Source organism: Paroedura picta, chromosome 5 (assembly GCF_049243985.1).
Source record: "Paroedura picta isolate Pp20150507F chromosome 5, Ppicta_v3.0, whole genome shotgun sequence".
Classification (NCBI taxonomy): domain Eukaryota; kingdom Metazoa; phylum Chordata; class Lepidosauria; order Squamata; family Gekkonidae; genus Paroedura; species Paroedura picta.
In genome coordinates, this window is record NC_135373.1 from 90,957,848 (window position 1) to 90,978,130 (window position 20,283).

The 20,283-nt window shown below is 39.8% G+C and overlaps 1 protein-coding gene across 5 annotated transcripts in view; it reads right to left on the bottom strand.

The window, feature by feature from the left end:
• Positions 1-6,914: 6,914 nt before the first annotated feature.
• Positions 6,915-20,283, bottom strand: part of KITLG (KIT ligand) — a 76,762-nt gene continuing 63,393 nt past the window's right edge. For 4 of the 5 annotated variants that reach the window (XM_077338995.1, XM_077338998.1, XM_077338997.1 and 1 more), the window contains 4 exons: positions 19,402-19,511; positions 15,881-15,957; positions 13,730-13,809; positions 6,915-12,926 (listed from right to left, as the gene is read on the bottom strand). In XM_077338995.1, the coding sequence (XP_077195110.1) occupies positions 13,770-13,809; positions 15,881-15,957; positions 19,402-19,511 (227 nt within the window). In that variant the 3' untranslated portion in view covers positions 6,915-12,926; positions 13,730-13,769. The remainder of the gene's footprint in view (positions 12,927-13,729; positions 13,810-15,880; positions 15,958-19,401; positions 19,512-20,283) is intronic. The other variant, XM_077338994.1, reaches the window with a different exon arrangement.

Sequence of the window (20,283 nt, forward strand, 5' to 3'; positions counted from 1 at the left end):
GCGTGCACACAAAAGCTCATACCTTGAATAAATATGAGCTTTAATCATATTTATTCATTCAATAAATATTAAATAAATATTTGTTGGTTTTAAAGGTGCCATTGGTCACTAAATTTGTGTTGTATCCACATCTTTCCACTAAATTTCTCAAGATAGCTAACATTCCACTTTTGTAGGATTTGATGCTATATAAATTAAATTATAATTTAAAAATTTAAATTAAAAACCTTCAAAAGCAGTCATTTAAATTTATATCTCTTATGTAGCCATGTGTCTGATGAAGGTTACACCTGTGGAGAGAGCTCATCATCTGATCTCAAACTGGGAAGTAGGGTACATAATGAATAGTGCAAACTGTGAATTATGTAATAAGCATGAATATAATATTATGTTTACTTACGCCTGACCTATTATTAGGAAGGATAAGGCAAAGTGAGGAGAGCATCATTCATTTCAGCTGTTCAGCAGTGCTATCAGCTGCTTGAGGAGGTGGTAATCTCCCCCTCCCTGATGGTTTTTAAGCAGCGACTGAACAGATACTTATCATGGATGCTTTAGGTTGATCCTGCATTGAGCCAGGGGGTTGCACTAGATGCCTGGATGGTCTTTTCCAATGCGATTCTATGATTTATTCTGTGAATATCTCTTGAGCTGACTGAATATCTACATTCAGTTTAATATGGAGATAATTTGTTCTTTCTTTTCAACATTATGCAGCACAAAGTCAGTTTCAAATGTGACGCCATTTCTGCTTTTAAACACGTGATCTGGAATATAAATGAGTGGACTGAACTTAGCAAACACCAGTCAGGAGGTTTCTCTTAATTACAGGACAGCTACTTGCTGTTCAGCTAAATAGTTCTGTCAGGCTCCTTTTTCAAAGTTAATAGTCTTTGGAGGGAGAACACACCATTATAATTTTACTGGCTTATTTCTCTATTGTAAATTGTGGTTGGTGCAGCATGTATTGTACATTTTCTTAGCTCATAAATTTCATTCTTTGTGGGCATTTGGAAGCAATAAATGAAGCTATGTTTTGTTTTTCTTTGTAATGGCATTGAAATAAAAATCTCTTGTGGGATCTGGTTGATTTTTCTCACAGGGCTTTATAAAAGATATCCCACACTGATTCTGCAGACTTTTCCCCAGTCCACCCCTGCATTAAGTTTATTAGAAAGCAATTAGGTAATTAGAAATGAGGCAAGCTATAATCTGTTCCACTTAATATTTCTGGTAAGGGCTTGGCGAAGGAGCGTGGTCTCATGGCTTAAGTGCCACTCAGCACTTAACACCCACTCAAGGCAGCTGTCCCACCCCCGAGTGCCTCCTCCTCCTTTTCCAACCGGCTTGCCTGTCTGTCCAGCGGTTAGCCAATCTCTTTCCTTCCCCCATTCCTGACCACCCCTCCTCTTTCTACTTCCCTCTGAGGCTCAGAGGCTGCAGATCCCTGCCGCATTAGAATTGCCACTGCCAGCTGGAAGCCTCCAACCCTTGGGCCTTGGGGCTCCCTGGGAGGGTGCCTCACCCCTAGATGACCGAGCCACCCAATTGCAGCCTCAGCCAGGGACACACGGCCCTAACAGCTGCCTGTAGCCTTTCCAGATTCTGGGGGGGGCGGGGGGAGGCCGCAGTAGAGTTCTCCCCCCCCCCCACTCTAGTGCCCATTGTATTCCTGAATACAATAGAGGGGAATCATTTGAATCTCAACTGGCCTACATGATTTTCATTTAGATACCAGGCCAAAATATTTCTATTCACCCAAGCTTTCAGTGATGTGTGTGTGTGTGTGTGTTTACAACACTATTTCAGCCTGAAAACTGTTTCTTTCAGCTATCTGTGGTCTTTCATTGATCTCTGTTTTTATGCTGAGCTAGGGCTTTAATGTCTTTTAATGTATTGCTTTACTTTTATTTTGTAAACTGCCTTGCAGAGGTGGTATGAAAGTGTTCTAAATAAACATTTTAAATGGCAATTGGGACTTAATCATAAATCACTTTATGAAATTCCCAGATGATTATGAGCATTTTGCCAATGTGATACTACAACTATTACTATGACAGTATATTGGAAGAGCAACCACTGATGAAGATAAAACAGAAAGCGGGTCACTTAACCTAGGATCCCGTTTTGGTTGACTCTTTATGTTTGACCATTTAGACTTTATCTTATAACCTTTTCACTTATAAACATAGAGAAGACTACTGTATCATTGTGCCTCATTATTTCCTTTTTTCTTCTGAGTCCATATTTAACTGGCTGCCTTGTGGCTGGCGGGCCATGAGAGGGCTGGTTCCTTTCCCCATGCTTTCCAACGCTTAACAATTATCATTAAAAAGTTGTGGCCTATTTATGCCAAAAAGAAGAAGTTGTCTCGTGTATTTTATGGCAAAAGGTCTTCCCCTGCAAGGCAATGGAGATCAGCAGTGATGGGGAGTGAGAAGGAAAGGCCTCTGCAGATGTATGAGGGCAAGAATGTTTTACAATCCACAGATCTTGCCGCAGAAGAGGAATGCACTGTTAAATTTTTCTTTTCTAAGTGTTGTTCTGCTGGCTCATTGGCTTAGAGGGAGTTTTGATATGATGCTGTGTAAACCCTGATGGTTGTTTGTTTGCTCTTGTGAGCTGTATGGCACTGAATCTGCTATCCACAGGGACCAATATTTTGCTTTTCCAGCAGATGTCGGAATATGGTGAATGTTTTACCATTGCCACTGCCAATGACAGTCAGCATGCCGTTATGCTTTTCTCTCAATAAAGTGTGTGAGTTACAGTACAACAGTTCCCAGAAACACAGTGCAAACCAGATAAGACATGAGAGATCAATAATGAGGATCTGTGAGGCTACTGGGAAGATGTGAACTCTTTCCTCCATCGACTTTCCCTTACTATTAACCATGATAAGGGGAAAGGGTCATATAAAAATGTCTTAAATTAATAGAGATAACAGTTTTACCAATCAAGTCAAATGACAGTCTGAAATACCCGTGAGTGGATTTTCAGCATCTTTTTCTTCCAAAGTTGCTCTAATTCCAAACAAATACTGTCCTACCACAAAATCAGGAAAAAATGGCAAAGGTGTCTTCTATGAATCCTGAATGCAAATTCTTTTTCCCCCAGAGCCCATTTCCCCAGGCTCTCCTCACGTTCCTTGCCTAGGACAAACATACAGGTATTCGACAAGCAATCTGTATATTTTCTCCAACATGGCCAACAGATGGGAGAGTAAAGCCTGGGAAAGTGATCACTTGAGAATGATACAAATCAGGATCCTTCATGGATTTCCCTTTATGCTATTCTTCACTGAACAGCCCCTTTCTTTGGTTTTCTCTGGCTGTCTCACCCAGTTGTTTGAAAGTATATTAACAAATGCTGGCCCAGGCTGAGGAACTGAAGGGAGAAATTCAAATCCTTTTTTTTGTCCTTGTTTTATAGTGGCATAGAAGAAGCTAATGGTAAAATCAAAACTTATTTTATTTTGAGGGCAAATGGTCATGTAAGAATCAGATATAAGACTTATGAGGTGAGCATGTAACAGGACTGCAGTAATTGTATAAAAATAAATACCAGGTAATTTGTCACAAACAAGTAACTGTTTCTGTTATTCATGCATGTTGTTAAAACTTGAGACTTCTTGGCATTTTTTTCTTACATAAATAAACAAGGATGTCCCCAGACAGTGTTTTTGTGACTGCTCTTTACTAGCAGTTGACTCAATAATGCTTGCTTTTCTCAATTGCCCAAAACATGCTGAGGCCAGAGAAAAAAAATTCTTGAAATGGTTGTTAAAGTATTCAGCTACTGAGGACAGCTAAGCTAAGATTACTCCCTAGTGGCCACTGATGTGGCTAATTTTTGCTTTGTTATTCTAAATTCTTAAATTATGGTATATGGCCTACAGGTATATGGCCTGAATAAAATGAAATTAAATAGCTCCTTGGTCCTATAGACATTAATATTGGTGAAGGCAGGAACATTTACACAAGATCCAGGTTCCTTCCTTAACTTCTGGCTAGGGATCACCCCCATCTTCTAGGAGCTATTTCCCTCAGTCTTGATAGGGATTTAGGGATGCCAGCCTTTGGTTATTTCCTGGAATTACAAAACCACTCCAGATTAGAGACATCAATTCCCCTGGAGAAAATTGATGCTTTGAAAGGTGGACTGTATGGCATTGTACCCACTGAAGTCCCTGTCCTCCACAGACTCCATCCCTCAGAGTTCCCCAGCCTGGAACTGGCAATCCTGCTGGTGGCCAAAGGGGACCTTTCCCACTTCCCTAACTCAGGATTATTTTTGATCCTCTCACAGACTGCTTTGCTCTCCCACTGTCAACTTCCAACTGAATGCTCAGCTGAAGAGGGATTTTAATGCCCTGTTGTTTAGGGATCTCAGACTATCATTAACCATTTACTGTCCATCACAGATATTTACCATGAAAAACACATTGAAGATCTGCTGGCAAATCTTCTAGTTCCTTGTTAGGTTTCATCCTTAGTTAATTAGCTCAGAGGTCAAATAAGACATATATTTACTCATGCATAAAGAAAGTGGTACACTTCTGTATGCCTGTAGGACCCTTTTATACAACCGTGAACCCTGCTTTCTCAGAACTTCCCAACATTTGACATTCATTTTTATGGACAAGGCAGATTACTATGCTGGACAACATAATAGTCAACAAGTAGAATGTAAGGCATGACAAGGAGGAATGTCTAATATGTGGACAGTCTGGCATTTCAACTGCAGTCGCTTAAACTGACACAAACCACACACACTTCCTTTCAGCTTCTTTCATTGGGACTATTTTACTATGAAGCTTTATTCATCACGACACAATAGGCTACAAACAAAGAGACATTTCTTCAAATAATTTTTTTCCATGAGCTCAAGAAAATGCAGTACTTTGCCAATAAAATACAGAAAATTGTCCTTGTGTTTGAAACTGGCCAGAAGCCCAAAATCTCACACGTATCTGGAAGGAAAAATGCAATCCCTGCTTTGAGTTTCTAGTCTCTTTCCATAGGCTATGGCGAAGGCACAAGTCAAGAGTTCAGCCTTTGTTTATAGAGTCAGCTCTATATTGCTTCCAAATTGTTAAAGACAAGCTAAAATCACTTCTAAAGAAGACAAAAGATGCACAACGGGAATCGAAGGCTTTTTATCAACATTCCTGCCAACATTCCCGTTGTACTGGATTGGCAATAGAGTTGTCAACTGAGCATAAGGAAACCTTGTACTGGTTGTTGGGCCGGTTGCAAGAAAAGCAAGAGAACAAACTCTATTTTTTTCCTTTTCAGATTCATTTTAGCTGAACAGAAAGCTTTTTTTCAGAACATGACCCATGTGGCTGAGGCCTTCTTGACTCTATCTTTGGCCTTCATTTCCAGTTGTGCCCTACATTCTACCTGGAGATCCTGCCCAGGTTCATTAAGTTTTTATCGCACATGTTCCCAACTGAATACGTATGAGGTGAACTGGTTTCTAACATCCAAGGCTGCATGTAAGTCTGAAATATCATATTAAATATCATGGGCTTATCAGTGATTAAGACTATGCTTGAACAACTTAGATATATATGCAGTCTACCGGAAACAGCATCTCAGGATGATGCAGGCTTCAGTTTGGTCATATGCAGTGGCCATAACTGGTAACGTATGAGATGAATGTTCGTAAGCAATGGTCTATGTCTATATTCCTCCCAGCATTCTATGTGATTTTTTAAAAATATAGTTATTTTGCTTGAGTTCCATTTTCTGCCAAGCAGAAGGTGGAATTCAAATAAATGGATGGTGGGTTTTTTACATGTGCATCAGGAATTTTCTATCTGTGCTTTTGCTCCAGTGATCTCCTGCAAAATCATTCACAGGTTGGGGAACTGTTTTGTGCAGGGTGACAAGACTCAGCTGTAAGCAAAAATTAGACAAGTTCTAGGCATATCCAAAAGTGATATAAACTCATACACTGAATTTTAAAACTAGGCCAGAGAAACCCTCTAGACACATGTAAGAGCCTGCACTTTTAAAAATGAGAGGCATGTATCTGTGTAAATATTATCAGGATGTTTCAACTTCTTTATAATTATTGCTGTTTAGATGTGTAAAAATTGATAGTGAGTCAGCCAGAGATTTTGAACTTTTAAAGTTACCATGCAGCTTGAACTGCTGAACCAGCCTGCCTCTTTGTAGTAAGTTAAAACCCTGAAGTCTTCTGTTTCAGAAATGTCCCGCAGAAATGGTTTTTGATAACTCATATGGAAAATACTCCATGTTAGTGTGTCTGCTAGAATTATGTTTGAGTCATTGGACTGGATTTTCTCCTAATGTAAACTGATGTAGCCATGCTAAAAGGCATAGAGCAGTGATGTTTTACATCATCTGAGAATCTGGCTTATAGGTGCAAGCAGGAGTTCTACCTTTCATTCTACAATGATGTTATTGTTTTTTTTTTAAAGAAATTATATGTGGGTGGTCTACAAATCTATCTCTACTGCCTTCTTTCCAACATACAGAAGTTGATTCAATTACTGGAGCAATGGTCTTTGAATCATACCCCAATATGTTATGTTGGTGGTTTTGCATTTACTTTTTGCCCAGAGATCTGCACAACCTTCCATTTGGAGACTTATTGTGGCTGCAAGAATGAGATTCTTTCCTTAACGTCAGAAGTTGATTAGGTTGCCTGTGGAATATCTCCAGTAAACAGATATTACTCAGAACACTGTTCAGTTCCTTGGGAATCCACCTATTGGCCAGAAGAAGTTTGGGGCTGGGAAATTACTGTAAAACTTGCTATGAATCTCATATTTGTACACTTGGGAGAGCATATAACTGAAGCACATGCAGGAATGTGCACTGGACAGCACACACAAATACGTGCTCTGCAGCATCACTACATAACAAACTGAACAGTCCAGGTTAGTGTTGTGCAGAACATTTTTATTTCAATATTTTAAAATAAAGCAGAATGCAAAGAACTTTACAAAGTTAAAAAAACTCAGTTAAAATAACAATACCGATAAAAGAAGATAAGCAGCCAAGGCTGAGCAGATGGAGGAAATTATCCCTTGCAAGTGAGTTCTCCTGACAAGCAGCAGCATCAGTAAAGAGAAAGATATAGCACAGATTCATTTGCATTTAATTTTCTTGGTTCTCTTTGTTTGTTGCTGAGCAATTAATGAGTCTTCCTGCCCCACATACTTTTGCTCCTGCTAGGTGGTAGCATCCTGGTATCTCAGTGTATATTTGTATACCCCTAGATGGCTTGCAACTGAGTGCATGATTGTCCACCCCATGGCTGCCAGCCTTCGAAGGAGACTAGCACATTTTTCCAGACATTCCCCTTCTGAAAGCTCAATACAATAAGAAATTGGAGTCAATCGATACAACAAATATTAGGACTCTATTGTGCTTCTGAATTTCAAATCACTGAAAAGCAGCCAAACATTTTAAGACAGGGAGCTGTTTTAAAAGGTGTTCAAGCCAAGTGTCCAGGAGCAGTGGATTCTGCATTTGTGGGATCACCAAAATGACTTCTTATATGAATAAAATTATATGCTCATTTTATATCTGAAGATATCAATAGCCCTCAGAGTGCCCTTGTAGAGTGCACTGTGATATGAATATTGGCTGTCAGGCAAAAACCTTTTCACCAGATAGAAGGTATGGATCATATCAAATAACATTTCACAGTTTCACGGATCCCTTAATTTCTTCATTCTTGTCTGGATTTAATATAACTGGTTATCCATATTCTGTACCTAAAAATGTTTTCAAAAATTTCAAATATATATACATCAGACATTTTTGAGATTAGGGGGAAAAAAACAAATGCTAATGAAAACTCAATTCCCTTGCACAATATGCACAGGTAATATAATATGAGAATATGATTGAAAATGAAAGCCTAAGCAAAGTCACACTCTTCTAATTCCATTACAGTCTTAGATGATATAACTCTGTTTAGGATTGAACAATGAATCTTCTAACAGTTCTTGTTGGAATCATCTGCCTAGTTAGATATACCACTGCATATGATAAGACATGAAGTATGCACACACACATGTATATAAACGTATACAAACGTATACACATCAGAATATATACGAGTACGCGCACACACATGTATACACGTACGCAAGAGCAAAAGTACAGACACACACACATGCATGTGAATGTGCTTACTGCAAAGACATTTTTTGCGGCAAACCTCCCTTTCTCCCCACTGGCCTTATTTTAGGAGTAATTAATTTTTTTCCTCACCAAACCCCCAAAATGAGATTTAATTACACTGTCATCAAAATAGCATGAGCTATAAAATTGTGTTAGTGTTACCTAGGTATTTCCATTGAGGGCCGCTGCAGAAGGACTCCACTAAAGAACAAGGTAGTCCTGGGCTGATTCTGCACTTACTTTGTTTATTCTGTTGTGGATCTTGCTGAATGCAGATCAATTTGAACTCGGGTTTTCCTCTATTCTCCCCCCCAATTGAATGGAGGTAGGGGGGAGAGGATTGGAGACAGCAGAGGAGGGGGAATAAATCCAATAGGCAAATCTCTGCTGAGAGAAGTTAGGGCTTCTGGAGCTTCTGCTGAGAGAAGTTAGGGCTTCCCCTTTAAGGGAAGCCTTGCAACCTGGGAACCAGGAACTGATGCCTTGGCCAATCAGGGCTTTTCTACAGCATTGGAGGCTCAGCAGCAAGTTATTTTGGGGAAAGCAGACAGCTGCATGCTTATTCGTGCCAGTTTTTCAAATATCGAGGGTTATATCCACTCCAGGATATTGCGGGGGAAAGGTAGGGTCACTCCAGATCAATCATGCTTGGTGCAGATGAAAAATTTAAATTGCTCAAAATCAAAATGGAAATCGCATTCAGTGTAGACAGCAGGGATTGAATTGACCTGGGATTGGAATTGGACGTTCCATGCAGATTCAGCCTTGGATTTGATATTTTTATGAATGAATGAAAATAATGTATTCAGTTCATTAAACAGCAGTGCATAAAATTCTTTATTTAGAACAATAAAGTATATGTATATAATGTACTTCCAGATTCAACCAATATAAAAAAGGACAAGAGTATACATCTATTTTTAAGAGGACACATATATACATACACATTACATGTTTATGAACTTGGTTGATCAATCTTCAATCAGGATACAAATACACAAGTTTGTATTGATGTTTACATCAATATATACACACTCTTCTTGATCATGATACAATCAGCAAACTGTGCTCTTTCCAAGGAGGAGCCTGAAATCTCTGAGCGCCAAGAACCTAAATATTTTAACATGGTTTCTTTTGAAATATAGGTGAATGTAATTACTATTTATACAGCAGAACTATCACATAATTCTTATTCCAAGTGACTGAAACAATGAAGAAGTGGGGTGTTTTTTAAAATTAAACATTTGGCTGATACATAGTCTGGAGACTATCAATGTATGTAGGAGAAAAAGGAGTATGCACATAATTCATTAGATGGGACATTGATTTTAAACATATGTCTAAAACAGAATTTCACCGAAGCAAGTACTAAAGACAGTACAATTCTATGCAGAGTTATACCAGTCTAAAACGACGACTTTCAATGGGATTAGACTAGATTACCTGCATAAAACTGCACTGCAAGGTATTCAAGTAAACACCATTGTAAAAAGGCATATTAATATCTGTCCACCAGTAGTTGCTGTCAATTCTCACAAAGAAATCATTAAAAATTCTAGTGAATTCACCTGATACATGTTTCACAAACTCTGTAAGGAACTGGAATATAAATTAAAAGAAATCCCATTTTATGTCACCTCATTCCACAAAGTGCTGTGTACCTTACCCAAGACATTTTTACACATTTTTTTCTGAAGAAATGCCATTGCTTTGAAAGGACAGAAAGTCCACCCTGTCACAGTCCTTATTTTGAATTATCACAATGGTGTAAAAGGAATTAATTAATTTGTATAATGAGATCTTCAGTGTGTGTTGTTGTCAACATACTTAGTCCTTTTTTAAAACTGTCCTTTCTCTATCCAGTGTATTTCCTTAAAGAATTATTCAAGAACTGTTGAAAGCAAAGTGGAAACTGAATCTTGCAAAGTTCTGCCAAGCTTGCCATGAAAAACAACGAATTTGATAACAGAATTGATCTCTTTGCCTTTTTGGTTCTCTACAGATTGCTGCTGTGATAGGACTAGTACAAGGACACCAATTATACCTTTGTGGTGGAGTTGAGACTCTTCAGCCTAATAAATTATATTCTGGCAACTCTAGAATTCACATTCTTGCCCTATCCCACTAAACTGCAAAAGCAAAAGCAAAAAAAAAAAGTGAGGGAGGCATGTGTGGGTGAACACAACCAAAACAAATTGCCACGTAAATACATTAAAACTTTCAAAATTGGGTTACCAAATGTTAATCCTATGCAGTGAAATACTCTCCAGATATTTAATCTTCATGACATTTAGCTAAGACGGCCCAAACCACTCAGCCAAACCTTTCAAGCAAAAAACGCCAAGAAAACATACAAACTGTCAAAATAATTATTCAGCTTCAATTTTGATGGAATGCTATTCAACTTCTGCTAATGGGGGTTATTTAAATTCAAAACAAGAACAATGATAGTTATGCAAGCATGGCAATGCCACTAGGATTATACTTGGAATTTTTAGTTGGCTCTGTGAATGCCTCTTGACCTTAAATTTGTCTTGTTCCATTGCAAGGGTAAAGAGAATGTGGCAACCCTAACTAAGCTTTGCACAATATGTACTATGATTTCCAACAAGTTTGCAATATTACCTTCAAAATCATATTGATGGAATACAAACAGGTTCTTTGTTCACTATGAAAGTGAGAAAAAGCAGGTTTCTGGTATTGCAGACATAATCTTCTTTTAGAACATTTGCTGGAATGTGAAATGTAATGGATGTTTATAAAGTGTGTGATGAATTATTGGGGCATGTTACTGTTGACCAAGGGTCTGGTTTCCTCCTTGTCAGGACCTGTACTAGAACACAATCCAAGCAAATCTTTCTGTATACTTTAGATTTGCAGATTTCAAGATAGTGACTTGAAAAGGTTGATTGGAATTCGCAGCTGCATGTTTTGATTGAGATGCAGCTGTGAGCAACTATGTATGCAACAACCAGTGGTCCCAGATGTGGGAGTGCCTCCCCATTTGTATTGAAAGACTCTATCTAGCAAATCCAGAAAACAACATCATAATATGGATTTGAGAATGCATCTAAAGTGCATGTCATGCAACTATATAAACTGGCCATATCAAGCTAGACTGCTGGTACTTGTAGCTCAGCATCACCTACTATGCCTCACAGTGGCTTCCCAGACTCTCAAATCAAGCTCCTTCCCAACACCTACAACTTGAGACCTTTTAGCGGGAGATAATGGGGACTGAACCTGGGACCCAGTAGATGCAAAAGATGTGATCTACTACTAAGAACTTCTCCATGCATCTCCATTGGATGTACACACAGATAGTGCTTTTGAGTATTGGAGCAATATTCTTTATGCCTTAATATGTTTCAAAACTAGGCCAAAATAATTTATAGACAGTGTTTTAGGAATTATGTATATGTGTTATTTGATCAGTCCTAAACATTTTCTATAGGTTCCCATATATTATTTCTAATAGCTTGTGACAGATATGAAAAATAAATAAATCTGTGAAAATATTTAAGTTTAAATAAAGCATTTCTTAAGTATATATTTGTGAATACACTACAAATGAACATTTTATCAATAGTTTAAATTTAGAACAGCTTCACCTTATTGTATTAGTAATTTGGAATATGGGGTGATACAACTATTTCACAGGACACAGTCTTGTGTATAGGGGGAAAATAACTTAAGTACTCTACATAATTGAAAGATAACATCTAATGTCCCCTTTATATTTGTATATAACAGTTTACCATGTTTTCAGCCTTCGTTCTGCTTTCCATGCCTTTTATTACAAATAATATCAAGACACTGACAACTATTTAGAAGAAAACTTTTCATTTTTATTTGAGCTGAACTAATCATAAATAATGGAGAATGCTAAGTGATGAAATGTGTATTACTCTTAAATTTTCTTGCACATATAATGTGACATACAGGAAAAGCTAAACTAAACCTTGGTATCTTCAAGATGACCTGATTTTTGTAAATGCCAAGGATTGTAGGGCATGTCCATAAGCATTCTGAATAGGCATGATGGTAGTTTTCTATCCTAGATGCTGACTGTTATTCTTTTTCTCTTCTCTCACTGAAACTTTAAAGGGAGTTTCCCTATATCCCAGCAATCAATATTCCATATTATTGCAGTAGCCCTGTGTTAGTTCCACTGATCCAAAGTTTATTATGTCTCTTGAATGGCCACTAATAGCTTTGCCCAAGCGTTTGATCACTTTGTATGAAATTGAATGCAACCTCACTCACTCTACAAGAGATAAAGCATTTTATGTGGCCTTCCCTCAACGTGACCCAGTTTTCCAGATATACATCTAGCATGTTAGTCCATTGCATAACATTATTTGCGAGTCTTATCTACAGAAGTGAAGATTATATTATTCTCATTCATTTCAGTATTTTCCTCCTACTCAGAATTTCCATAAAATGAAACTTCCTTTGGACTTTTGGTGTTGGTTCATTATTCACTGCATTGTTAAAATCCACTACGAATTCCAAGATGCAAAGTGACCATCCTTATCTTCATTTAAAATACAGTCCATCTCGATGCATTCTCATTTGTTGATGTTTAACTCAATATTGGTTTCACAGCAGCACACTCTTTGTCCACAGCTCTATATTCTCAATATGGAGTCACGTCAACAACAACAACAGGTGCAGACTCAGTCTGTCACTCCAGAAGGAATACAAATATGCTTAAAGCTGCTTCATTTATGAAGCAAACATGGAACTGTTAGCTGCCTGGTGATGGGGAGAAAAAGAGAGAGAGAGAGAGAGAGAGAGAGAAGGAAATTTCAGTAGCATATGGATGTATTTTCCTCAAGTTTCAATTTCACAAATTCATAAAACGTCCCCACAATAAAATTTTAAAAAATCCTTAATGAAAAAAGTTTTTAACTCTACTTCTACTATTTACATTTCCAGTAGTGTGGCCAAGGCCCACATCCAGAGAGTGGTAAAGCCATGCAATGGGAAAATTGATGGATGAAAGATGGAGAGAAGTGAAATGTGGAGGCTAGGAAATGGTAAATTTATAAATGATTGAGGGAATGGTATTTATGAAGTGGGAGAAAGAATGGAGATAGGACTGTGTGAAGTGTGTGTGCGAGAGCGTATGAGAGAATAATTGATTTCCATGATCTGTTGATTGATCTGTGTTTACGTGCATATTATGTGTACAGGCATTTATAACCAAACTTTGATACCAGTTATTTAGTTTTATATAAAAACACTAGTAAATAAGCCCGCTGCAGGCAAAATGCAGCGGGCACTAGCAGGGCGCGCGAAGAGGGTGGCGGGGCTGTGCAGGAGAACGGCGGCAATGGGAGAACGGGAGAAAGGGAGAACGGCGGCGGTGGGCAGGCAAGGCTTCTGCCGGCCGCGGGCGCTCCTTCGCTGGCTGCACCCTGAGGGAGCCGGACACGTTCCACCCCCCCAAGGCTGTTTCACAAATATATAGAGGAATCATGAATAAGGATAGTAACTCTACATTTCAAAATACCCAGCATTCAAAAAAACTTAAGGGACATTTTTGCAGAACTTACCCAGACATGAAACAGTAACAGTGTATAATAAAAACAACAGCTACACTTGTAGAAGCGACTTTTCTTTCTGCTGCAGCATACTGAAAGACAAGCAACCATACATTTTAGCCACCATATTAGGAGGGGAAAGGCTCAGTCCTAATTCTCTGTAGCAGCAGAATGTAGTGGCAGAATACAGGTGAAACTATGCACTAGATGATCAATAAACTTTAGAGCTGCTAGACCGGCAAGCAGAGGGAGACTGGGTGGGCTGAGAACAAGGAGGAGATGACTATCAGTAGGAAAAGAAACACAGGTTACTTCACTACTCTCTTGGAATCCTCAGAATATCTTATGGTAGAGTTTGCAATGATTTCTAGAGAGGAATGAAGTCATGTCCAGATTTTCTTTAAAATGCTGTCAGAAACTAAAGTGTGTTGAAGAATCCATAAGAAAAGGAGGAATCTTAGATTACATTCAAAAGTTACTTAGATTGCATTCCAAGGTCATACTTTCTTTTCTCCCCCACCCCATCTTTTAGCCCACCCTTCCCTGGGGGCTCAGGGTAGGCCACAACAATACAGTTCTGTAAAATTTAGAACTCACAGTTTATCTGTTGCACGGAGAGGAAGAGAAGGCGATTGTAAGCTGCTCTGAGACTCCATTGGGCAGTAAAAAGCGGGGTATAAAAAACAACTACGTATAAAATTTACAACTATTCTAAAAATATAAAATGAAACTGTAATACAAAAAGATTATCTTGACAATAGTATAAAATATAGCAGTGCTTGCCCAATTCTGCAATTTGCCCAGCTCTGCATTATGTCTGCAGAGGAGTGTGTATTCTCACACAAAGACTCCTGCTTACAAACTATCCCTCAAAGTTCTCTATAAGATACTTTTCATAACAAGAACTTGAAGTAAGCAAATGATTTTAATCTTAAGAACAAGCAGGTAAAACGATAAAAAAATTTCCCTGGTAAACTATAAGTCTGTTTCCGGATCAAGTTCAAGGTACTGGTTCTGACCTTTAAGGCTATATGCAGCTTGGGCCATATTTATCTGTGGGACCACTTATCTGCTTATGCCCCCCCGCAGGGCACTTCGCTCTGTGGGTATGAATCTGCTGGTTGTCCCGGGCCCCCAGGACATTCACCTGGCCTTGACCAGGGCCAGGGCTTTTTCAGCTCTGGCCCCAACCCAATGGAATGAGCTCCCAGAAGAGCTAAGGGCCTTGCCAGAGTTGCCAGCTTTCCACAGGGCCTGCAAGATGGAGTTCTTCCACCATGCGTATGGCTGAGGCCAGGGTGGGGTCTCGGTGTTACCAATGGGGGATCCCCTGGTGTTTGTTAGATCATTGTCCTCGTTCCCAATGAGAAAGCTCATTTGACTGCAAACTGAACAGGGGATGGGAGTTTAGAACACTGATATAGTGCCATCTATTAATGTTTAATTAGTTTTTAGGGGTTGTACTGCATTTTATTGTTTTACATGCTAGGAATGCAACGGGCTCTAGCGGAGGGCCCTTACAGAGGGAGCCACTGCCGGCCTACCTGGAGTCCCATTGCACAGCTGGAGCGAGGTGTCAGGAGGCAGGCTGGCAGGGCTGCAGCACTACAGCCACGTGTCATGCTGGCAGCTGGGGTGAGGGCAAGGCTGCCGAGTGTTGTGGCATGTGGTGGCTGAGTCTGTCACCCTGATGGAGGCTGGGGCAATGTCTACGGAGGCGGCTGGGCCATTGTGGCTGCTGGCAGGCATGGTGGGCTGGTGGGTAAGGTAGGGCAGCAGAGGAGCGGTGCCCTTGCTGGCCAGGCAGCGTCTGACTGCAAGGCTTGGCACGCAACTTGTGGCCAGCTCCAGGAGGAAGGCGCTCCAGGGGCCGCACCAATCCAGTCACGACCAGCAATTGGACTATGCGGACAGAAGTGAAGTCTGGACACTGGATGTGCCCCGGACAGTGCTCTGCCCACAGGGGCTTTTCATAAATGTTAATCTGAATAAATACTAAGGATTGTAAATCACCATGAGATTAATTGAGAGCCACGGTATTTATTTATTTTATTTTATTTATATTTATATATCGCCCTCCCCCAATGGCTCAGGGCAGTTTACAGGGAACAGGTATATAAAGCTAAAAACAAACAAACAAACAAATAAATAAAGTCAAAATACCTTATCTCATTATCCTCTTGGCAGACATCAGATTGTGCAGTCCGGTTACTCTCTAGTATGTGTCTGCGGGTTGTTCTCTATGGAAAAATTGCATTAGACACTTTACAACATGAAAATAAATTAAACTACAATATAAATAAACAAAATATTATTTTAATTTTCTTTTGAATTATATGGATTCTAACATTTACATTGTAAGTAAAGTATGTTATTTAGAATTTGACAATTGGACAGGAAAAAATATTATAAAATAAAGCAAATAAAATTATGCCATACAGGTCAGTAAAATTAAGTGTGTCATATGTACATGTGTATTCTTTAATTCAGGGGTGCCAATAAGGATGTCTGTGGGTACCATAACACTGCAAACATTACTTTAGCAAACTGCAAACCAGCCAAAATTTCTGGCAAACTTTAGTTTGTCAACTGGTTTGTGTCCATCCCTATTAGTTCCTTCTCTCCTAGATGGATATTACATTTCCCTTGATTTTCATAAAGGAACATAGAAGTGTGATGCTATAGTTCAGGAAGAAATTGAAATTCAAGGTTTCATTTGTAACTGTTGTTCATCGAAAGGCCTTCTGTGCAGACACACATGGGACTGCACTTGTGCAGGCCTGTCACAGAGATCTCTTTTCTAAATCTCTCTAGAACATTTGAAGTGTTCATACCCCTAAAGTTCTGCATCTGGGTCGGAAAAATGAAAAGCATGCCTACTGGATGGGGGATACGCTTCTAGGTAACACTGTGTGTGAACGAGACCTTGGGGGTACTTGTGGATTGTAAACTAAACATGAGCAGGCAGTGTGATGCAGCGGTAAAAAAGGCGAATGCCATTTTGGGCTGTATCAACAGGGGCATCACATCAAAATCACAAGATGCCATAGTCCCATTGTATACGGCACTGGTCAGACCACACCTGGAGTACTGTGTGCAGTTCTGGAGGCCTCACTTCAAAAAGGATGTAGATAAAATTGAAAGGCTACAGAGGAGAGCGACGAAGATGATCTGGGGCCAAGGGACCAAGCCCTATGAAGATAGGTTGAGGGACTTGGGAATGTTCAGCCTGGAGAAAAGGAGGTTGAGAGGGGACATGATAGCCCTCTAAGTATTTGAAAGGTTGTCACTTGGAGGAGGGCAGGATGCTGTTTCCGTTGGCTGCAGAGGAGAGAACACGCAGTAATGGGTTTAAACTACAAGTACAACGATATAGGCTACATATCAGGAAAAAAATTTTCACAGTCAGAGTAGTTCAGCAGTGGAATAGGCTGCCTAAGGAGGTGGTGAGCTCCCCCTCACAGGCAGGCTTCAACCAAAGGTTGGATACACACTTTTCTTGGATGCTTTAGGATGCTTAGGGCTGATCCTGCGTAGAGTAGGGGGTTGGATTAAATGGCCTGTATGGGCCCTTCCAACTCTATGGTTCTATGTTTCCCTCCCCTCAAAAGCCAACTCTTTCCCACTCAGCTGACACATGTCAGGGTAAGCGCTCCTTCCCTCAGTACCTTCTTGCCACCATGGAAGGACCTCAAATGTCTAAGGATCCCACAGTGGGGCAATGAGAAGTAGATGTGTGCCTGCACAGAGGACCACTCAATGCCCAACAGTTACAGGTAAGTTGAAACTTGTTTTCATCTTTATGGCTTCTGTGTTGTTCATTCATGTGTAGATGAACTGCCTCTACTAAGAGTGTCCACTGTCACATTTGTCACCCTAGCAATATAACTAGCCTCCAAGGAGATGATGTGCTTGGTTCCTAATGTCAATGGAGAAAAGCTTCTGAAGCTCTCAAAAGGCAGCTTTCAGGCTGGGAGATCAGTCCCAAAAAACCTCTGGAGTGAATTGCTTGCAAATAGAGCAGGCAGAGATTATCTGAGCCTCACCTAGGTGTAGGAAACAATGGTCATGGTCAACTAACTGAGCCGTTGATAGGCTGCATGAGACCTTTTCCGCACCAGGAACTTGCCTTGCCTCACCGCTCATCCAGCGGATAAGTTCCTGATTCCAGATAACATTGTTGCTGGGGCAATCGCAGGCCTGGCCCAACTCAGGCTCTTGTTAGTCCTGGGGTAAGTGAACATGGATTCCATGTTCCCTTTTGGCACCAGGTGCCTATATTGGGCCTGGGGCACAGGGAAGGGAAGAGTCCGGCCATCTTGGCCTGGCTCCTCCTCATCCACGGCTGTGACTATGGCATCCCAGAAGGGACAAAAAATGCCCCAAGTGGTTTTGCTGTAGTAAAGCCACCTGGGGCATTTAAAAAAAAAACCCAACAGGGTATTGCATTGTAATGCAATATCCCATTCTTAAAACCCAAAAATGGCCCCTGCCACTTGGCCGTGTGGCTGAACCTCATCATCATTTGGAGTGAAAAAGATACACGTCACTAGTAAAGAAAATGATTAGCATGTGCATGGTCTCAAATGCATCTGCAGGGAGGAACTGCTGAGAGGAACCTGTCTTTTTCTGAGTCTCTGGAGAACTTCTTCAAGGCAGAGTGAACAATTGTGGGCTAGACTGATCAATACTCTGATTCAGTCAAAGGCAGCCTCTTTATATATAACCACTTTTCTTTACAGGGAGATAAAATACCGTGTTACTAGAACTGGATCTAGTGGTTTTACTAACATTAAATGATTCCTGATGAACTCTGATGCTATATATTTGTATGAACCAACAATGCTACTACAAAATCACTGGAATGCCAGCATATAAAGTTCATAACAATGCTTGTGTTAAACATGATTGAGCTTAGTGAATTTTCTTGCCTTATACCAAGTACTTCATTAGTTCATCAAGGTCAATACTGCCTAGTCAGACTGGTAGTGGCTCTTCAGAGTCTCAAGAAGAGTCTTTCTTGTCACTGATTCCTCGAATATTCTAACTGGAGATGCTGGGGATTGAACCTGCTTGGCAACAAGATGCTCTGCCACTGGGCTACAACCCCTCAGTGAATATATTTTAGAATCTCTCCACCAGGCTGAACTAAGATCAGAATTGTGACCACCACCGCTATATGTTATATGTAACTTTTAATTGGGGTTTTTATGGGGATTTTATTGTGTTTTAACTATTTATGTTGTAAACCGCCCTGAGACCTATTGGGAGAAGGGCGGTCTAAAAATTAAATAATAATAATAATAATAATAATAATAATAATAATAATAATAATAATAATAATAATAATAATAATAATAATAGAATCATAGAGTTGGAAGGAGCCATACAGGCCATCTAGTCCAACCCCCTGCTCAACGCAGGATCAGCCCTAAGCATTCTAAAGCATCCAAGAAAAGTGTGTATCCAACCTTTGCTTGAAGAGTGCCAGTGAGGGGGAGCTCACCACCTCCTTAGGCAGCCTATTCCACTGCTGAACTACTCTGACTGTGAAAAATTTTTTCCTGCTATCTAGCCTATATTGTTGCACTTGTAGTTTAAACCCATTACTGCGTGTCCTTTTACTGACAAGGAGCTTAAATTTAGTTCTATTTTTACCTATGGTTAAATTTGATAGTTCTTACCTTCCAGCATAGAGCTCCCAAAATCAAGCCGACAAAAAAAGTCACCAGTGAAGTCAGTGCTATACTAATTCCTTGTAAACTGGAGCTGCTGAACAAGCCCAATGCCTCCTCTGTAATTAAGAACATTTTAATGAGTGAAGACAGTTTATTTTAAAAATAAAAGTTTTAAGATAGCATTGTCATAAAGTCTTCTTTCTTAAGGGATCATTTTGGCAAATGATCCAATGTGTTTAAAAGGTGACTGGTTTGGAAATGAGAAGTGCTTCTTTTGCAGAAAATCCTTGTTTGGCTGCTGAATACTCACAGCTTTATTTGCACTCAGTCAGGAAAGGCAAACATTCTGGCAATCACATAATCATACTTTTACCATCTGCAAAGCAATGTTTAGCAATATTCTTCCTTTTATTCCCCTACTGTGGATATGGATTTTCTGCTAAAGTATCTCTCTCCCCATTAAACTCCCAGGGCAATTTAGTCAACCAGACCAAATTACACCACAGTAATTCCCCCCCCCCCCGGACTGCGCAGTATAAACCCAGAGCTCTGTAAGTAGCATATTTGCTATCCCATCAGTCTTTAAATCTGAATGCTCACATTTCCCGATGTGGAGGTGACATTTACAATCAGGATTCTGGGAGTGTCATACAGAATAGTTTTGCTGAACAGAAAACAAATCAAGAAATCATAATCACTGTCATGTAGTCCTATAATAATTACACAGGTGTTTATCCTATGACTATTTGGTGATGTGTTGCCCATAAAGAAAGTGAAGGAAATAGGAGAGTGTGATGTGGCAAGGGTCTCTGTGATGCTGCCTCCCACAGACATGGCTCCTACTGGGAAACATAAATTTGTACCAGAGGTCCCTGAAACATAACTGAA